Source organism: Enhydra lutris, unplaced genomic scaffold, assembly GCF_002288905.1.
Source record: "Enhydra lutris kenyoni isolate GAN:26980312 unplaced genomic scaffold, ASM228890v2 scaffoldscaffold14, whole genome shotgun sequence".
Classification (NCBI taxonomy): Eukaryota; Metazoa; Chordata; class Mammalia; order Carnivora; family Mustelidae; genus Enhydra; species Enhydra lutris.
This window is the reverse complement of record NW_019154098.1, coordinates 22704700-22720316: the sequence shown is the minus strand read 5'-3', so window position 1 is coordinate 22720316 and position 15617 is coordinate 22704700. Positions and strand designations below refer to the sequence as shown.

Genomic DNA, 15617 nt, shown 5'->3' with positions numbered 1-15617 from the left:
CAGTTTTTTGATGGAGTCTTTAGGATTTTCTGTATATGATATCATATCCTCTGTAAATAGTGAAAGTTTTATTTCTTCTTTTACAATTTAAATGCCTTTTGTTTCTTTCCTTGCCTGAATGCTTTGGTGAGGACTTCCAATACTATGTTGAATTAAAGTGGCAATGTGAGCATTCTTGTCTTGCTAATCTTAGAGGAATTGCTTTCAGCTTTTCACCACTAATTGGGGTTAATATATATGGTCTTTATTATGTTGAGATACAGTCCCTCTATGTCCATGTGTTTGAGAGGTTTTAATCATAAACAGATGTTGTATTCTGTCAAATGCTTTTTCTGAATCTGTTGAAATAATCATGATTTTTCTTTTCTTATTCTTTCTTATATCTTTCTTATTCTAATGCCATAAATCATGGCTTAGGTCCTTAGAATCCTCTCTTGCTTGTCAAAGTAAACAAAATAAAAAAGAGAAACACAGGGGCGCTGGGTGGCTCAGTGGGTTAAGCCTCTGCCTTTGGCTCAGGTCCTGCGATAGAGCCCCACATCGGGCTCTCGCTCAACGGGGAGCCTGCTTCCCCCCCTCTCTCTGCCTGCCTCTCTGCCTACTTGTGATCTCTCTCTCTCTCTCTTTGTGTCACATGAATAAATCAAATCTTAAAAAAAAAAAGAGAGAGAGAGAAACATAAATAGTTGTGAGAATGTGAAGCCAGCAGATAACTACTTTGGAATTTGCAAGATGAAGTCAACCAAATCTATCCTGGAGAGTGCATTTAGGGGTTAATTAAGTTTGCAGAGTGCTTGTAAAAGGAATTGTGGGACAAGGAGACTCATCAATAAGATATACACTTCATAAACATCTTAACCACCTAGTCCCAATATTCTCCCCTACCAAAAAACTGCTAGTTTATTTTTGTATTATTTATTTGTATCAATCAAGCTTGATAAAAATATTTCCTTTATTGTTTTAGCATCAATATTTTATCAAGTTTTTTCAACAAATACAAATTACATTTGCACTGAAACATTTCTATAGCTCAATCTTTTTAAAAATAAAAGTGGCAAAAGAAAGAGTTATATAGTCCAATTTATCAAGGAGAAAATAAAACTCAGATGGCTCAGTCCATTCTCGCATAAAGTATGAAATATCAGGAAATGGTTTGTGTTTTATACATGTTTACTTTAGGTTAAAATGAAATTTCCACAATGTTCTTTAAAAGACAATCCAATTAAATTTTCAGTGTCTTTGTTTTCACATTCCTGGATGCAACTTGTGAAAAACTCACACTGTAGTAATAACCATAAAATCACCTTGCTAAGGAAACGCCACTGAGCTTAGAAATAATATCTTTATAGTCTGTGTGGGAATACAGAAGTCCAGAATCTTTAGCAGGTGATTACACTGATTGAGTTCTCATTTCCTTCCTGTTTTGTCCTCTTTATGTAGGACACATTCTGAATTGCACTTGACTGTTAAGCAGGTAGAATGAGGCAGGTACAAATTCATTTCAGAATTCACAAATCACACATTATCTGAGCGCATTGGGCCTAGAGAGCTTGAGGGATTGACCTGAAGTCATAGCGGATGGTTCAAGTCCCCCAGTCTCCTTTATAATAACTTCTACTTCCTTGGTGGATTCTTCCACTCATGGGTAATTCTTAGCCTCATGCTAAGACTGGGGTCAATTTCTCTGAGACAGTCAGGACATTTTACTTAGACATGGCTGAATCCATAGCAACTCACTTCTGTACAATACTGATTATATGCCAGATGCTAGGCTAAGAGCTTTTATACACATTATCTCTTTTACTCTTCACAAGCACTCTGTAGACAGGGACTCCATTAATGTACCATTTTACAGATGAGAAACTGAAAACCACAGAGGCCAGGTGACTTGTTCAAGGTCACACATGTAAGGAAATGGTCAAACTGGAAACTGATATTAAGTGTATCTGATTTGAAAGCCCATGCATTAAGTCACTTTACTATACTGCCTCTCCACACAAATAAGAAAAAGCGAAACAGAATGAAAACCAACATGATTATTTTAAAACAAGCTCACTTTCATGTCTCTTTTTAAAAGATAGCTACATGCAAACAACAGCAATATGAAGTGTTTCTGAAGTATGAGTTTAAATTTTGGGAATGCAAATCTTGAGAACTCAGTACTTGAGTGTCTAGGGAGGATCACGGTGGTTTTCCATAAACACACCCTTTCTGCGAGTGAAATATCAAAATGATGTGTGAGACACCTGTGTAAATTATTTTTGCACAAGTATTAGTTACCGCTTGTAAAATCCTATAAAGAAATTGTTGCCAACGACAGCTAGGGCTGGGGAGCTGAACCAGTTTTTCGGTCATGTCAGTGATGTTCTTGTGGCTGACAGGATATTTATTCCCAGAAGTAACTGTTATAAATTGCATCTTGCCCCTTCAGTTGCTACAAGATTGTGATGGTGAGTGGACGGAGAGGACAACCTGTAATTCAGGATGGTTTAGAAGCTGGTTGCCTTGGAAACTGGAAAAAAAAACAACACAGCATAATGCCCACCAAAGCTGACTGTCAAAAAGAGAAAGGATTTTCTTTTTTTGATCCATGTTGCTTTCCAAGTACATATTTTGTGAATTTTGCTAGTCTGATTAGGGCCATTGGTCCTTAGTGGGTGGCACAAGCCAGAGCAGGGCAAAGGTTAGTCAGAGAGGTTGGGAAATTCTTCATAAACATTGTCCCAACAGAATACTGAGGGGAAGGGGGTGATGGTGTAGTTAGGATGAGTTTATAAGATGACAAAGTTATTAACAGGTGAACGTTTCACACAATGTGACATGCAGGCAATTCTTAATCATAATTTATCTACATTTAAATTTGTAGCAGGAAAACTTATTTTTTTTAACACAAAAGTTTTATTTGCTATAATGTTTGCTACTCTTATGCCACTTACACCAGAAGTTTTGGTTTATACTAGAGCAGTTATTTTCAAGGGCAGCACTTGGAAATTCACGTAAATTTGATGAAAGTAATTTCTTAATACTTTTAAAATATGCATATTAATTTTTAAATTTTTAAATGGCTCACACGTGCACACATACACATTTTATAGGTTTGTGTATATGTGTGAACATATATTTAAGTAAATCATAGGAAATTGCTGATTTTAGACTGCATTAAGTCTATAAAATGGCAATTTTATATATTTCAATTTATAAATAAAGAGCAGAGATCACAGAACACATGTTTTTTTCCTCCTTTGTTGGGGTCCCCATTCCCTCTTCTCTCATCTCCACCTTACCCTTTTCTGTGTCAGTCCTACCCTACACTTCTCGTATATCTTCACTCTCTTCTTGCCCTGTAGGAAATTCACATTAACAACCTAGTATGTATCTCTGTGCTCACAGAATCACAAACAGATCTAAATATGTCTGTGCATCTATATATGTGTTAGTGACAAAACTTATGATGCAGAATCTCAAACTTACAGATTATTTCTTTTCCTGTTGATAGCTATGGCTATACATTCTCTTTCCTGCATTTGAATATCACTTATCTTCTTTCCTTTGCACTTACATCTATCGGAATTCAGCCTAATTCACTTTCTGACATTCATTCACTTGAATTCTATTTCTCTCCTATGTTCTAGAAACAACTCACAAATGATTCAAGCTGCAAAGCGTTGCAACATGTTGCACAGATGGGTTAGTAATTCTTTTCTGGTTTCCTACTTTGTATCCACAGAATAACCTATTATTTTGTAAAGTTAAGAGTAAGGATATATGAGAAGGAAATGCTTTGGATTATTCTAGTAACACCAGACCCAGAATTTCTCCTGCAAGAAAAAAATGGCCTCCCAGAGCCATTTCTCTGGTTTCCATCTGTCCCAACCAAGCTAATGATTGGTTAGGCAATGGGGACATACAGAAAGACCTTAGAATTTATCTTATGGCTGAGACTATTCAAAATCTTAAACACGAGGTACAGCTTCACTGCAGATGTGATAGGACACCTGATGCTCTCACTGTTGGGCAAAGGTGACTTCTCCTCTTACTGCTGCTGGAATTGCCATTGAATCCCATTTTCTTTTTCAGAGACAGTATTTATCCTATTAGGCCATCGTGGCAGACTTTTGCTCAGAACGATGGGCAGATTCCCAAGATGCTGGGCAACTGGGCTATTCCTGGACTCCACTACTCTGTCTGAGTTTCCCACTAGGAAGTGAGTGTTGACAGAGGGAGAAGGAAATGAGGACTCAGTGGTCGGAGATTTATGGCCTTTTCTCCAGTCTGCCTTGTGCATCTGTACAGATCTTGGATGCTCTTTGGCCTCCTCACAAATGCCTGCCACAAAGGGCTGCTGCCCTCAGGTTATAGTCCCTTATCTTATTTGGAAAGGAAAATGCTTAATAATGAAATATAATGTGAATTCCTACAAGTTTGGGGGTTGAAGGTCCTTTGGGATCAAATCAGAAGATGCTGTTTCTGAGTTGTGATTTGTTTGCCTGATAGGGTTTCCTTGGATGAGTCTTTTATCTTCAACAAAGGATACCCTAGCCAGGGAGAAGACAGATCATTCCAGTTCTTGTAGGTATGACTGAGGGCTGTAATTTATTTAGAAGCTGAGTCTGCCCTTTTTCTGCCTGCCAGAAGGGCTTCGAAGCTGCCACACCAGGAACTGTTTCAGATTACAGACCACAGCAACTAATGACCCATGTCCTCCCTTCAGTAGTGAAAACCGAAAACGGTCCTAGGAGAGGAGAAGTAATCCTGACAGCTGCTTACAGGTCATCTTAGAACTAAATCTCAGGAGAAATGTTTTTAGGTTGAGAGAGAGGTTCCCCCCAAAAAACGGCAAGGAAAAGAAAGGGAAAAACACGAGACTAGTGCCCAGAAGGGTGTCTACAGCTCACCCAGGTGTGTTTTGAAGACCAAATCTCTACATCAGCAATTAGCAGGAAACCCTGGAGCTCCTCTACCTCTCAGCAAACAGTGGAATCAAATAGCATTGGAAGCACACTTGCGCGCATATACACATAGACACACAGACACACACACACACACACGCACGGGCTTCACCTGATCCTTCCTGCAGGTCTCTGTAGGAAAGGAGTTTCTGTGGGTGAGAGAATGAGACCCGATGATGGTCCAAGAAGGCTGTAATTTTGGCACACCTGCCAAGAACATTGATGTGGGAAGCTCGTTACTCTAAAGCCCAGAAGCCTTTTTATTTTTTTCTTTAGAAAGTATGTGAATGATTGTAAGGCTGCTTTGCTTCCCAAACTGGGCAGTGAGGTAAAAACAGCAGAAGCCACAACAACCACAAACAACAGCAGTTCTCCTTCTGACCACCATGGAGTTTCTGGAAAGAACTTACCTTGTGAATGACAGAGCCACTAAGATGTATGTCTTCACCCTAGACAGGTAACCGATATCTGTTTCTGCTTCACGACTTTCTGTGTCTTGAGTATTCAATTAATCCTTAGATCCTACTGCTTCAAAATCAGAAACTTTTACTATGCAACTCAGGGGCATTTTGCAAAATCTGATAAGCTGTTGACTGACCTGTATGATCCATATCCTGAACAATGCAGGATTTGATTCCTTAAATATCGTTAAGTACACAAAGGATACTTAATTTTATTTATTTTATAATAATTTATTATTTAATAATAATTTATTATAAATAAATAATTTATTATTTACATGATTAATAAATATAATTAATAAATAATTAACAAATAACTAATGAATATATTATTTATTATTTATATAATAATTAATTAATAATTGATTAATAATTAATAAATATATTATTTATATTTATATAATGAATATGAATAAATAATTTATTATTTAATTTTATTTATTTAATTTTATTTATTTTATATGATTTTATTAATATATTTTTCATCTCTAGTTTATCTTTCAGAAAACAGGCATACATGATCTAATCTGTTTGCCTTTTTTTCCTCAATTCTTCCCATTTTTAAAGTTCTAAGTAAATTTTACTGAATTATATTTAGAAAAAAATTAAGGCTTTTCAACTATGTGACAGAATTGGGGTTGCATTGATTTTTAAACCAATTTTTCTTAATTTTAAACCAAGTTTTCTTAATCATGAAATGCCATAATCAGATGTACACAACCATAATGAATATAGCTGAATTTAATGTCCTGTGTAGTTCTAGTTCCATCTACTAGCTCCACAGTACCACGTGCACAGTACCACATTCATTCATCTTCCTCTTAATGAACTACTATTAATTAAACACACCCGATATGTAACAGGAGGAAAACATGTCTACTCTCAGATCTCTGTCCTCTTGAAAGTTGGAGCCTAACATGGAATGCACATAGAAAATAGGCAATTGCAAAATACCATAGAAGTGTCATTCTGGAGGTGTTTAATGAGAAGATCTCAAAGGAACTTAGGCATTAGCTAGACTTTAGGGGTCAGAGAAAGCATTTCAGAAGTGATAGAGTAAGAACTGAAAAATGAAAGTGAGTTAGAGGAAGGTTAGGAAAACTTCACATAGAAAATACAGTTAGGGGACATTTTCCAGTCTGAGATAATTTGCCTGGTAAAAACAGACACATGTAAGAGTAAGAGTTTTGTGTGTTTGGGGATTCAATCTGAATAAGGAGCAAAGAGAGACATGCTTAGGACAGATGAATGAATGGAAATCTAAAATGATTTCATGGTTAGGAGCAGGGCTTAGGAGAATACATACCCATTAGTAGCATGTGTAATGTTTGTGTTTGTTTTGTGGAACTAAATTCATATTCTGAAGAGGAGCAACATTATGTTTGATAGCATCAAATGTTTGAACAACTGCAAAGGGACTTTTTTTATAGGATCTTTATAATTTTGTTTTAAAAATATATGATACACAGACCTGTATCCCTGGGGCAAATAATACATTATATGTTAATAAAAATAATTAATAAAAAATACATGATAGAATCTAGCATATCTATTATCTCACATTATAAGAACTATTTTCTATTAGATGTGATTTATTAAGACCACAAATAACAAAACCTCATGTTAGGTCAGGCAGAAATTTTAGACAACGAATTGTTATTACTATAGGCACTGTTAATAGAGCATCTCTACGTTATCAAAATAACACTATTTCCCTTCTCATTAAAATAGACCGTTAATGCTCTGCTACACAAATAAAGCCAACCTTTTATAGTTACAGGGTCTCTTTCCCTTCCTAAATGGGTATGATTTTCAGGATATGTTGATGAGAGAAACTATCAAATGCATCTTTATTTTATTTTCATATAGAAACAGTTATACCTGGGAGAGATGATTTATGCCGATCCCTCCCTTATTTTACCAGTTAGGAACCTGAATGCCAAAGAGAAGTGTCTTTCTTAAGGTCAGATGTCTAATTATGACAGAGCTGGGATCTGAACCCATGCCTTCTGTTTGTGAATTTAGTGTCCGTTTCTTCCTCTTCCACCTCTCGTTCACACACATTTTCACCTTGTGGCCTCCTGAATCCCTAATCTATTTCTCTCTGAGGACACATGGACCTTGATTTCTTATTTGCTTCCTTTTATCATCTTCCCCAACCACCTTTCTCATATATTTTCTTCTGTCTCTATTTCCCAGACAACTTTGTCCTCTGATATTCCTTCTCTTTTTTCCTTCCTTCTCTTTTCTACTTATAATCAGGTTTCAATTTAAATTGTCAACAGCTATTGAGAAACTTAACCTGAAGGAATTTTTATTCTCTAACTCTACAAAAGGAGTGTTTCATTTATCTACTGCTGGGCTACCAACTAGTCTCAGAATGTAGTAGCTTCAACAGCAATCATTTTATTATCTACAATTCTTGGGTCAGTGAGGTTTGTTCACGGGGCTGTATTCTGCTGGTGTCTGGGATGTGGAAAAAGTTCCAAGATGGCTTTACTCACATGTCTAGGAGCTTTGTAACGGTTTTTGGTGAGTCTTCACTCTCCTTCCCATGACCTCAAACTTGTCCCCCTTAAAGGAACCTGCTATGTCCCTCCCTCCCAAATTCATATTTTGAAGCCCGAACTCCATGTGACTATGCTAGAGATGGGACCTTTAAAAAGCTGTTTAAGGTTAAATGAAGTCATTTGGATGGAGCCCTGATATGGTAGAACTGGTGTCCTCATAAGAGGAAAAGATATCAGAGATCTCTCTCCATCATGTGAGCATATAGCAAAGCAGCCATCTACAGACCAGGAAGAGAGCTTTTGCCAGAAACTGAATTTTCCAGCACCTTAATCATGGACTTTGAGTCTCCAGAACCATGAGAAAATAACTTTCTGTTGTTTAAGCTATCCAGTCTGTTATATTTTGTTATAGCAGCTTGAGAAGACTAACACAAGGTTCAGCTTTAACTGGATCAGACTGTGGAGCAATTTATGCCTTAGGGCATTTTTGAAGACAGTCATCAATAAGTGATTAAGTAGGTCAACAGTCGGATGTGATACCCATTTAGGCAGAGCAGCCAGAAGCTTAACAGTGAGACCATGGAAAGAGATGGTCAAAGCAAACATGATTAAAATGATCAGCATCCTTGGGCTGGGTGGAGGAGATAAAGATGACTCTGTGTATGCCAAGGCTGCACCCTCTTGGGAAGAATAACAGACATTGCTCATGTAGGGGACATCAGAGGAAAGAGAGTCCACTTAATTAGACAAGCCATTCCTAAGCAAATAATAGAGCAAACAAGTAAACATCAGCAGCAATGGGTCTTTGGGGATCAGAATCCAGAATTGCTACTGTGTATTATCTAAAACATCCAATTTCAGGCTAAATATTATAAGACCTGGAAAGAAACAGCAAAAAATAACCCACACACAGTAAAAAGAGCAGGTAATAGAAACTACCTTTAAAAGAGCCCAGATGTTGGACTTAGCATTCAGAGATTTCAGAGTAGTCATTACAAATACGATTGAAGAATTAAATGAAATCATGTTTAAAAAATTAAAGAGAGGTATGATGGCAGTGTCTCATCAAACAATGTCAATAAAGAGATAGAAATTATATAAAAAAGAGCCAAATGGAAATTCTGAAGTTGAAAGTACATTAAGTAGAATAAAAAATTTGCTAAAGGGGCTCACCAGTAGATATGAACTGACAGAATAATCAGTGAACTTGAAGATAAGATCAACAGATCTATCTGTTGTGCAACATAAGATATGCAACATAAGAACACAGAGAAGAAAACAAGGAGGAAAAAGTAACAGAACCTCAAGGAAATGTGGCACATCATCAAATGCCCTAACACACACATAACAGGAGGACCAGAAGGAGAGGAGAAAAAGGAGGAGAGAAATATACAATATATTTTGAGAATATTCAAAATATTCAAAGAAATAATGGTTAGAATTTTCCTAAATTTGGTGACAGTATTAATTTACACATCCACAATGCTTAACAGACACTAAGAAGAATCAAAGAAAACAGATCTACACTCTGACATATTATAGTGAAAATACTGAAAGCAAAACACACAGAAAAAATCTTGAAAGCATCAAGAGAGAAAAAAAGATCCATCTTATTCAAAAGCACCTCAGTAAGATCAACATTTGACTTCTAGCAGAAACAAAGTACCTGGAAGGCAGGGGAATGACATATTCAAAGGGCTAAAAGAAAAAAAGAACTGTCAACCAATCAGTTTATATCCAGCAAATCTATCTTCTAAAATAAAGGTGAAATGAAGACATTTCCCAGATGAGCAAAAACTAAGAAATTATTTTGCTAGCAGACTCACTTATCAAGAAATAGTAAGGGAAAAATTTCAGACTGAAAATAAATGACAACAGGCATTAACTTGAATCAACACACAAAAGCCAAATAGCATCAGTAAAGGTAATTACGAAAGACAGCATATTTACTCTCCTTTCTTCTCCTAACTGATTTAAAGGTAAGTTGCATACATAACATATATATAATATTAGATCAAATGTTGAAGATATAGAAAGATACAAACTACCAAACTAACTCAAGAGAAAACAGAAAATCCAAGTAGATCTATAATAAATAAAAAGATTGACTTAGTAATAAGAAAACTTCGTGCAAAGAAAATTCTAAACCCAGATGTCTTCACTGGTGGTCTTTACCAAATACATAAAGTAGAATTAATACCAATTCTTCACAAATTCTTCCAAAACATAAAAAGGAATGAACATTCTCCAACTTATTCTATATTTCAATATTTCATTTATAGCAAAATAAAAAGATACCACAAGAAAATAAAACTATAGGTCAATACACCTTATAAATAAACATAGATTCAAAAATCCCTCTACCCAATACTAACAAACTGAACACAAGATATAAAAAAATTATGAACTATGGTGAAGTCAGATTTATCCCAGTAATGCATATTTGATTTACATTTGAAATACAATGAAAGTAATACACCACATTAATAGAATAAAGGACAAAACCCACCATATGATTATCTCACTAGATGCAGAAAAAGCATTCAATAAAACTCAACAGCCTTTCATTATGGTGACATTCACCAAACAAAGAATAGAAGGGAACTTCTTCAACCTGATAAAAAGCATCCATGAAGCTAACATTAAACTTAGTAGTAAAGATCTGAAAGCTTTCTCTTAACATCAGGAACTAGACAAGGATGTCCATTTTACTGTATGTTCTAGCCAGGGAAAACAGGTAAGATAAAAATAAAAATAAAAATAAAAATAAAAAGCATCCAGATTGGAAAGGAAGAAATAAAATTTGATGCTATTTGCAGATGACATCAACTGGTATAAAAAAATCCTACAGGATCCAATTTTTATGGAGCCTCTGAAGCCCACCTTTGGATCTTTTGCTTAGTATTTCAAGGAGCAATCTCAGCTCAAAGTAAGTTAATATTAGAGTCTAGGACAACAAAGCAGTATTTAAAGGTAAAAAATTGGCCAGGTTTCTTGCCTTTTCTTCCTGTGGCATTGCCCTGAGGCTGTACCCTTAGTAGGATTCCGGCCTTGGTCTGACTTCTGCACTGCTCCAGAATAAGTTTTTTCTCCTCCTTACTTAAAACCTGGTTTTCTCTGGCCACAAGATTCATGAAAAATATAAATAAAGCAAAGCTTCATATGACATCAGCAAATCATGGTCATATGAATATTGTCAGAACGATCAGTGACCCTGTCTTGCTCATGTTGCCTTCTCAGCACAAAGGAAGAGGAAACCTCTATCATGCTTTCTTTTTGGTTCTCAGGCTCCTCTGAGTTGATGGTCATTCGTGACCCACACTGCTACATGATATATTTGTTATTATCAGGGCATGTATCACATTGCAAAGGCAAGAATGTATGGATACAAATACTCTAGGTGCTTTTTGCCAAATGGTTCCTATTCCAGCAAAGGAGATTATTTGCAACTGTTAGAATGTTCAAAATCCTTAGTGCTATTAACATCATCAGTACAAACGTTCCAAAGTCAATTTGGTGATATATTCCAAAATCCTTAAAAATATAGATACCTGTTGACCAAATAATTCCCATTTTACGGTTACATTTTGAGAAGATAATAATATACTGAGTAAAGATTAACCATAAAGATCAACAGCCCCACCTATATGAGCAAACAATGGGAAAGAATGAAGTGTTTAATAAGAGGAAATCAGTTCATTATGTATGACATACTCTATTAGATACAGTGCTCTCTATATGTTAGAAATAATAGTGTAGAGTATTTAATAAATAGAGAAAATGGCAACAAGACATTTAGCTAAGAATCATGTTCCACAGCTGTATCTTCAGTAGGATCCTAGGGTGACACTGTCATTTCATCCATAACCCATTTCAGCCTGTCCCCACTGAGTTGCAGTCGTATGATCTGAGTAGCATCTACCCCAATCTCAGCTCCAGGAGTCAGCATGGTAGGGTTTAGCCAATCTGATTATAACAAGGTCTAAGCCAATGAGCCCATCCACATTCCTCTGGCTATAAAGGCTGGTTCTCATTTGGCCAAATCAGCATGCAACTCAGGACTCTTGCTTAGGCATTGGGAATGGACACTCTCTCTGCTTGTATAAGAAAAGGCAGGTGCACAATTCTGATTACACTGGGCAGCCATTTCACTACCATGGGGAAAACCAGCCTGCGGTTAAAGTGTACTTGAGAATGCAGAACGATGCATGTGGAGTCTTTCTAAATTAGGCTAAAGACTGATACATCTCGATGTTTTCAGTTGCAGAACCAATAATTCCCATTTAATAGCATGAGCTTTTTTCAGTACTTGTAACCAAAAACATGCTAATTACACATTCTGATTATGGTTTTAAAAAGTGTGTTTATATATTACAAAGCTAAGCAAAAAAATATCAGTAATAATTGTCTTTTGGAGGTAAGGTTACCAGTGATTTTTCCCTTGCTTTGTTGCTTTTCTGTAATTCTAGATTTTCTGTAATGAATGTGTACGTTAGTTTATTCAGGAAAACCCCAAATAGAATGATAATTAGAGTCATAATAATTATCATCATCTAAGCCAAAACCTTCAGAGCTTTAATTCCAGATGGTGATAAGACAAATGAGCTCTCCAAGTGGAGGTGAATTTATTTTTCTTTTTATACCTTTCAAAGTCATGAATGCTAATTTCTTAATTCTAAGAATCTTATTAATGTCTTCTAATAAGTTTATTAAGGAAATGAAAGTCTGATCAGCTCAAAATCCATGGACATTGATATTGGTATCAGTAGAGGTTGGTTTCAGGTGTCCTAAAGTTCAGGTAGGGAGGCAGGGTGGAACCCAGTGGAAAAAACACTAGACTTAGAATCCCAGTTCTGCTGTTTCTTGATTATATGGCCTCAGGCAATTACTTAACCACTCTGAACCTTGATTACTTCAGGTAAGAAACTATGGGATTGGACTTAATGTTATCTATAATCTTTCCATCTGTGAAATTCTAGAGTTCTATACATGGTTCTAAATAATGCTTTACATTTGAGAAGAACTTATAGGTGCTGCCTGCTTTAGGAAGTATAAGTAAGTTCAACTCCCAATACAGATTTGATAGATTGAGAGAGATTGTCTGCAAAGCTGTGTTAAGAGGGGTTCTGAGAGTCCACATGGATTCAGCAGGAGAAGGAGAAAATGATCTATTAACAGTGTTGCTGTGGAGAAGAATGGAAGAGTTTTGGCATTTAATAGTGAGTATTTGAATCATCAACTTGGCTCCCATGCACATAGCCAATATTGTCCTGCCCACTCCCCCGTTTTTAATTTGTAACACAGGATCCAAAATCTTTTCAAAGCCCAGTAATTTGGAAGGAAATGCATCAAAGTGTATCTGCTTCCCTTCACCTGTTCCTTTGACATTTCTTAGTCACTGCTGGTATAGACTGAATAAGACCTTGGCTGAATAAAAGCAAAACGCTTAGTAGTTGAGAATTCGAAGGAAATTTCTTGCTTGTTCCTTACATTGGATATTTCTTCTGGAAGGAGCTGTGAACAGCAACTTCCCAGCTAGGTAGCAGATGTCCCCATATCAGTTCTGAGAATGGGCAGGGCTGACAGTGACGTATTTGTTTGCAACCATGCTCACTTCTTGCTTCTGTCAAACTCATCCACAGTGTGGAACTCCAGCAGAAAGCCTTGAATGAAGATCAATGTCCTGGAGAGAAGCCAGAGGAGCTGGAGTCAGGAACCATCTATCACTGCCACAGCCACTCCAAGGCCACAGAGAACAGAGCAAACAAGCAAGTTTACGCCAAGTGGAAACTCTGTGCTGCTTCAGGAATATGCTTTGTTTTCATGATTGCAGAGGTCGTGGGTGAGTATTACTTAAAAGGACTTTTCTGATTAAACAAGCAAACAAGCAAAAACCTCCTATCACTGCAGGAGGGTTATACAAGTTCCCCTTTTAAAGGAAGATTTCCTATTTTTTGTAAGCACTGAGTAAGTGCAGAGTAAGCTCATTGTAGATACGGTGGAAAATATTAGGAAACAAAATAAAATTTATCACCATCCCACATTTGAGTAATAACCTCTAATAACATTGTGCAGTATTTTTGTACAATATATTTTTCTATTCATAACTCTGTTTTCTTAACATAACTGAGAGCATGCTGAATGCTTTTGACCATGCCATCAAATACTCTTCAAAAACATTTTTATGCCTGAATAATATTCTATAATACGCTCCACTGTGATTTATATAACCATCTCTCTATTAGAAATTCAGGGAGTTCTTTTTATTCCTGCTATGGACAATGCTGCAGTGAAAACTCATGAATAAAAGTCTGCCTGCCTCTCTGGTTAATCCCTTGAAAGAGATTCCCAACAGTGGAAAATTGATAGAAGGATATAAATATTTTTATTACTTCTTGATGCATATTGCCAAACTGCTATCCAGAAAGCTGGATAGCAATTCATATGTCTGCCTGCTGTATGTAAGAATGATTCTCCAAATCTTTACCAGAACTTATTTTAATCTTTTAAAAATCTTTGTTAATGTATAGGTGAATATGCTTTATTTTATTAGTCATTTTTTTGGTTACCGTTAAAATATTTTTTGCATGCTTATTAGTAATCTAGATTTCCCTCTGTTGATGCATTTCCTGCTTGCCTGTTAATGTCTCCCATTCATTTGCTTTTAGATAAGTTTATAATGCTATATATTGATTTCTGGGAGCTCTTTATATAGTTAGGATATTGAACTTTTTATATTTGTTTTAAGTACTTTTTCAGTTTATGGTTTACTTTTTAATTTTTGGTTTGATGTAATAAGTTTTAAATTTTATGTACGTAATTGTACCAAACATTCCATTTTGAGCTAACTTCTTTTATTGCTCTTTCATTATGTTAGTGCTTTGGTCCCCATCTACTGAGAAGATAAATACCATTTTGTTGTTCAATACTTTGCCTTTAATTTTAAATCAGTGTGGGATTAGATTTGCTCTAAGGACTAAAAATTCTTTTTCTAAATGACTAACAAAGTTTTCAGCATTATTCCTGGAATAATTAATTACTCCTTCCATTGATTTTTGATGTTTCTTTAATCAATTATCAATATTTCTTAAAGAATAAGGGTTTGGTTCTAAGGTATTTCATTGATCTGCATTGTTCTTCTCTGTTATTAGTAACACATTTAATTAATGTAGATCTACGTGTTATAATATCTGTTGTTCTTTCTTCATTATTCCTTGTTTAACAGAAAAAAGGAAAAGCCCATTTATTTCTGTTTATTATTCTAATTAAACATGAAAATCATTGTGTTCAGTTCTCTCCAAAATTGGATTATGATTTTACTGGAATGTAAGTTAATTTGGAAACACAAATCTTTTTAAAATACTCAGTTTTCTCCTCTAGGAATATGGTATGTTTCTCCATTTATCCCAATTTATCCATTTATCTCTAATTTGTTTTGTGATTTTAATTAGTTGGCATATTTGTATGTTTTAATAAAGGGGCAGCCTATTTCTTGCCAGGGTTATTAGGATGTATTTGATTGACTCTTTCCAGAGGTGAGCGGTGTCTTCCTTTTTTGCATGTCCTCTTTTCTAGGTGGTTACTTTGCGCATTCTGGAAAGTTTTCCATTTTGCATGTTCATTTTATACTCATCAGTGTATTTGCATTATTTTCCTTCTAAATGTATCTCAACCCACTTTCTTTGTTCCTCTCTCAT

At 35.7% G+C, this 15617-nt stretch overlaps 1 protein-coding gene across 1 annotated transcript in view; it reads left to right on the top strand.

The window, feature by feature from the left end:
• Positions 1–5335: 5335 nt before the first annotated feature.
• LOC111146717 (solute carrier family 30 member 8) overlaps positions 5336–15617 on the top strand; it is a 31953-nt gene continuing 21671 nt past the window's right edge. The window contains 2 exon segments of the mRNA XM_022502387.1: positions 5336–5406; positions 13563–13762. Of these exon segments, the coding sequence (XP_022358095.1) occupies positions 5336–5406; positions 13563–13762 (271 nt within the window).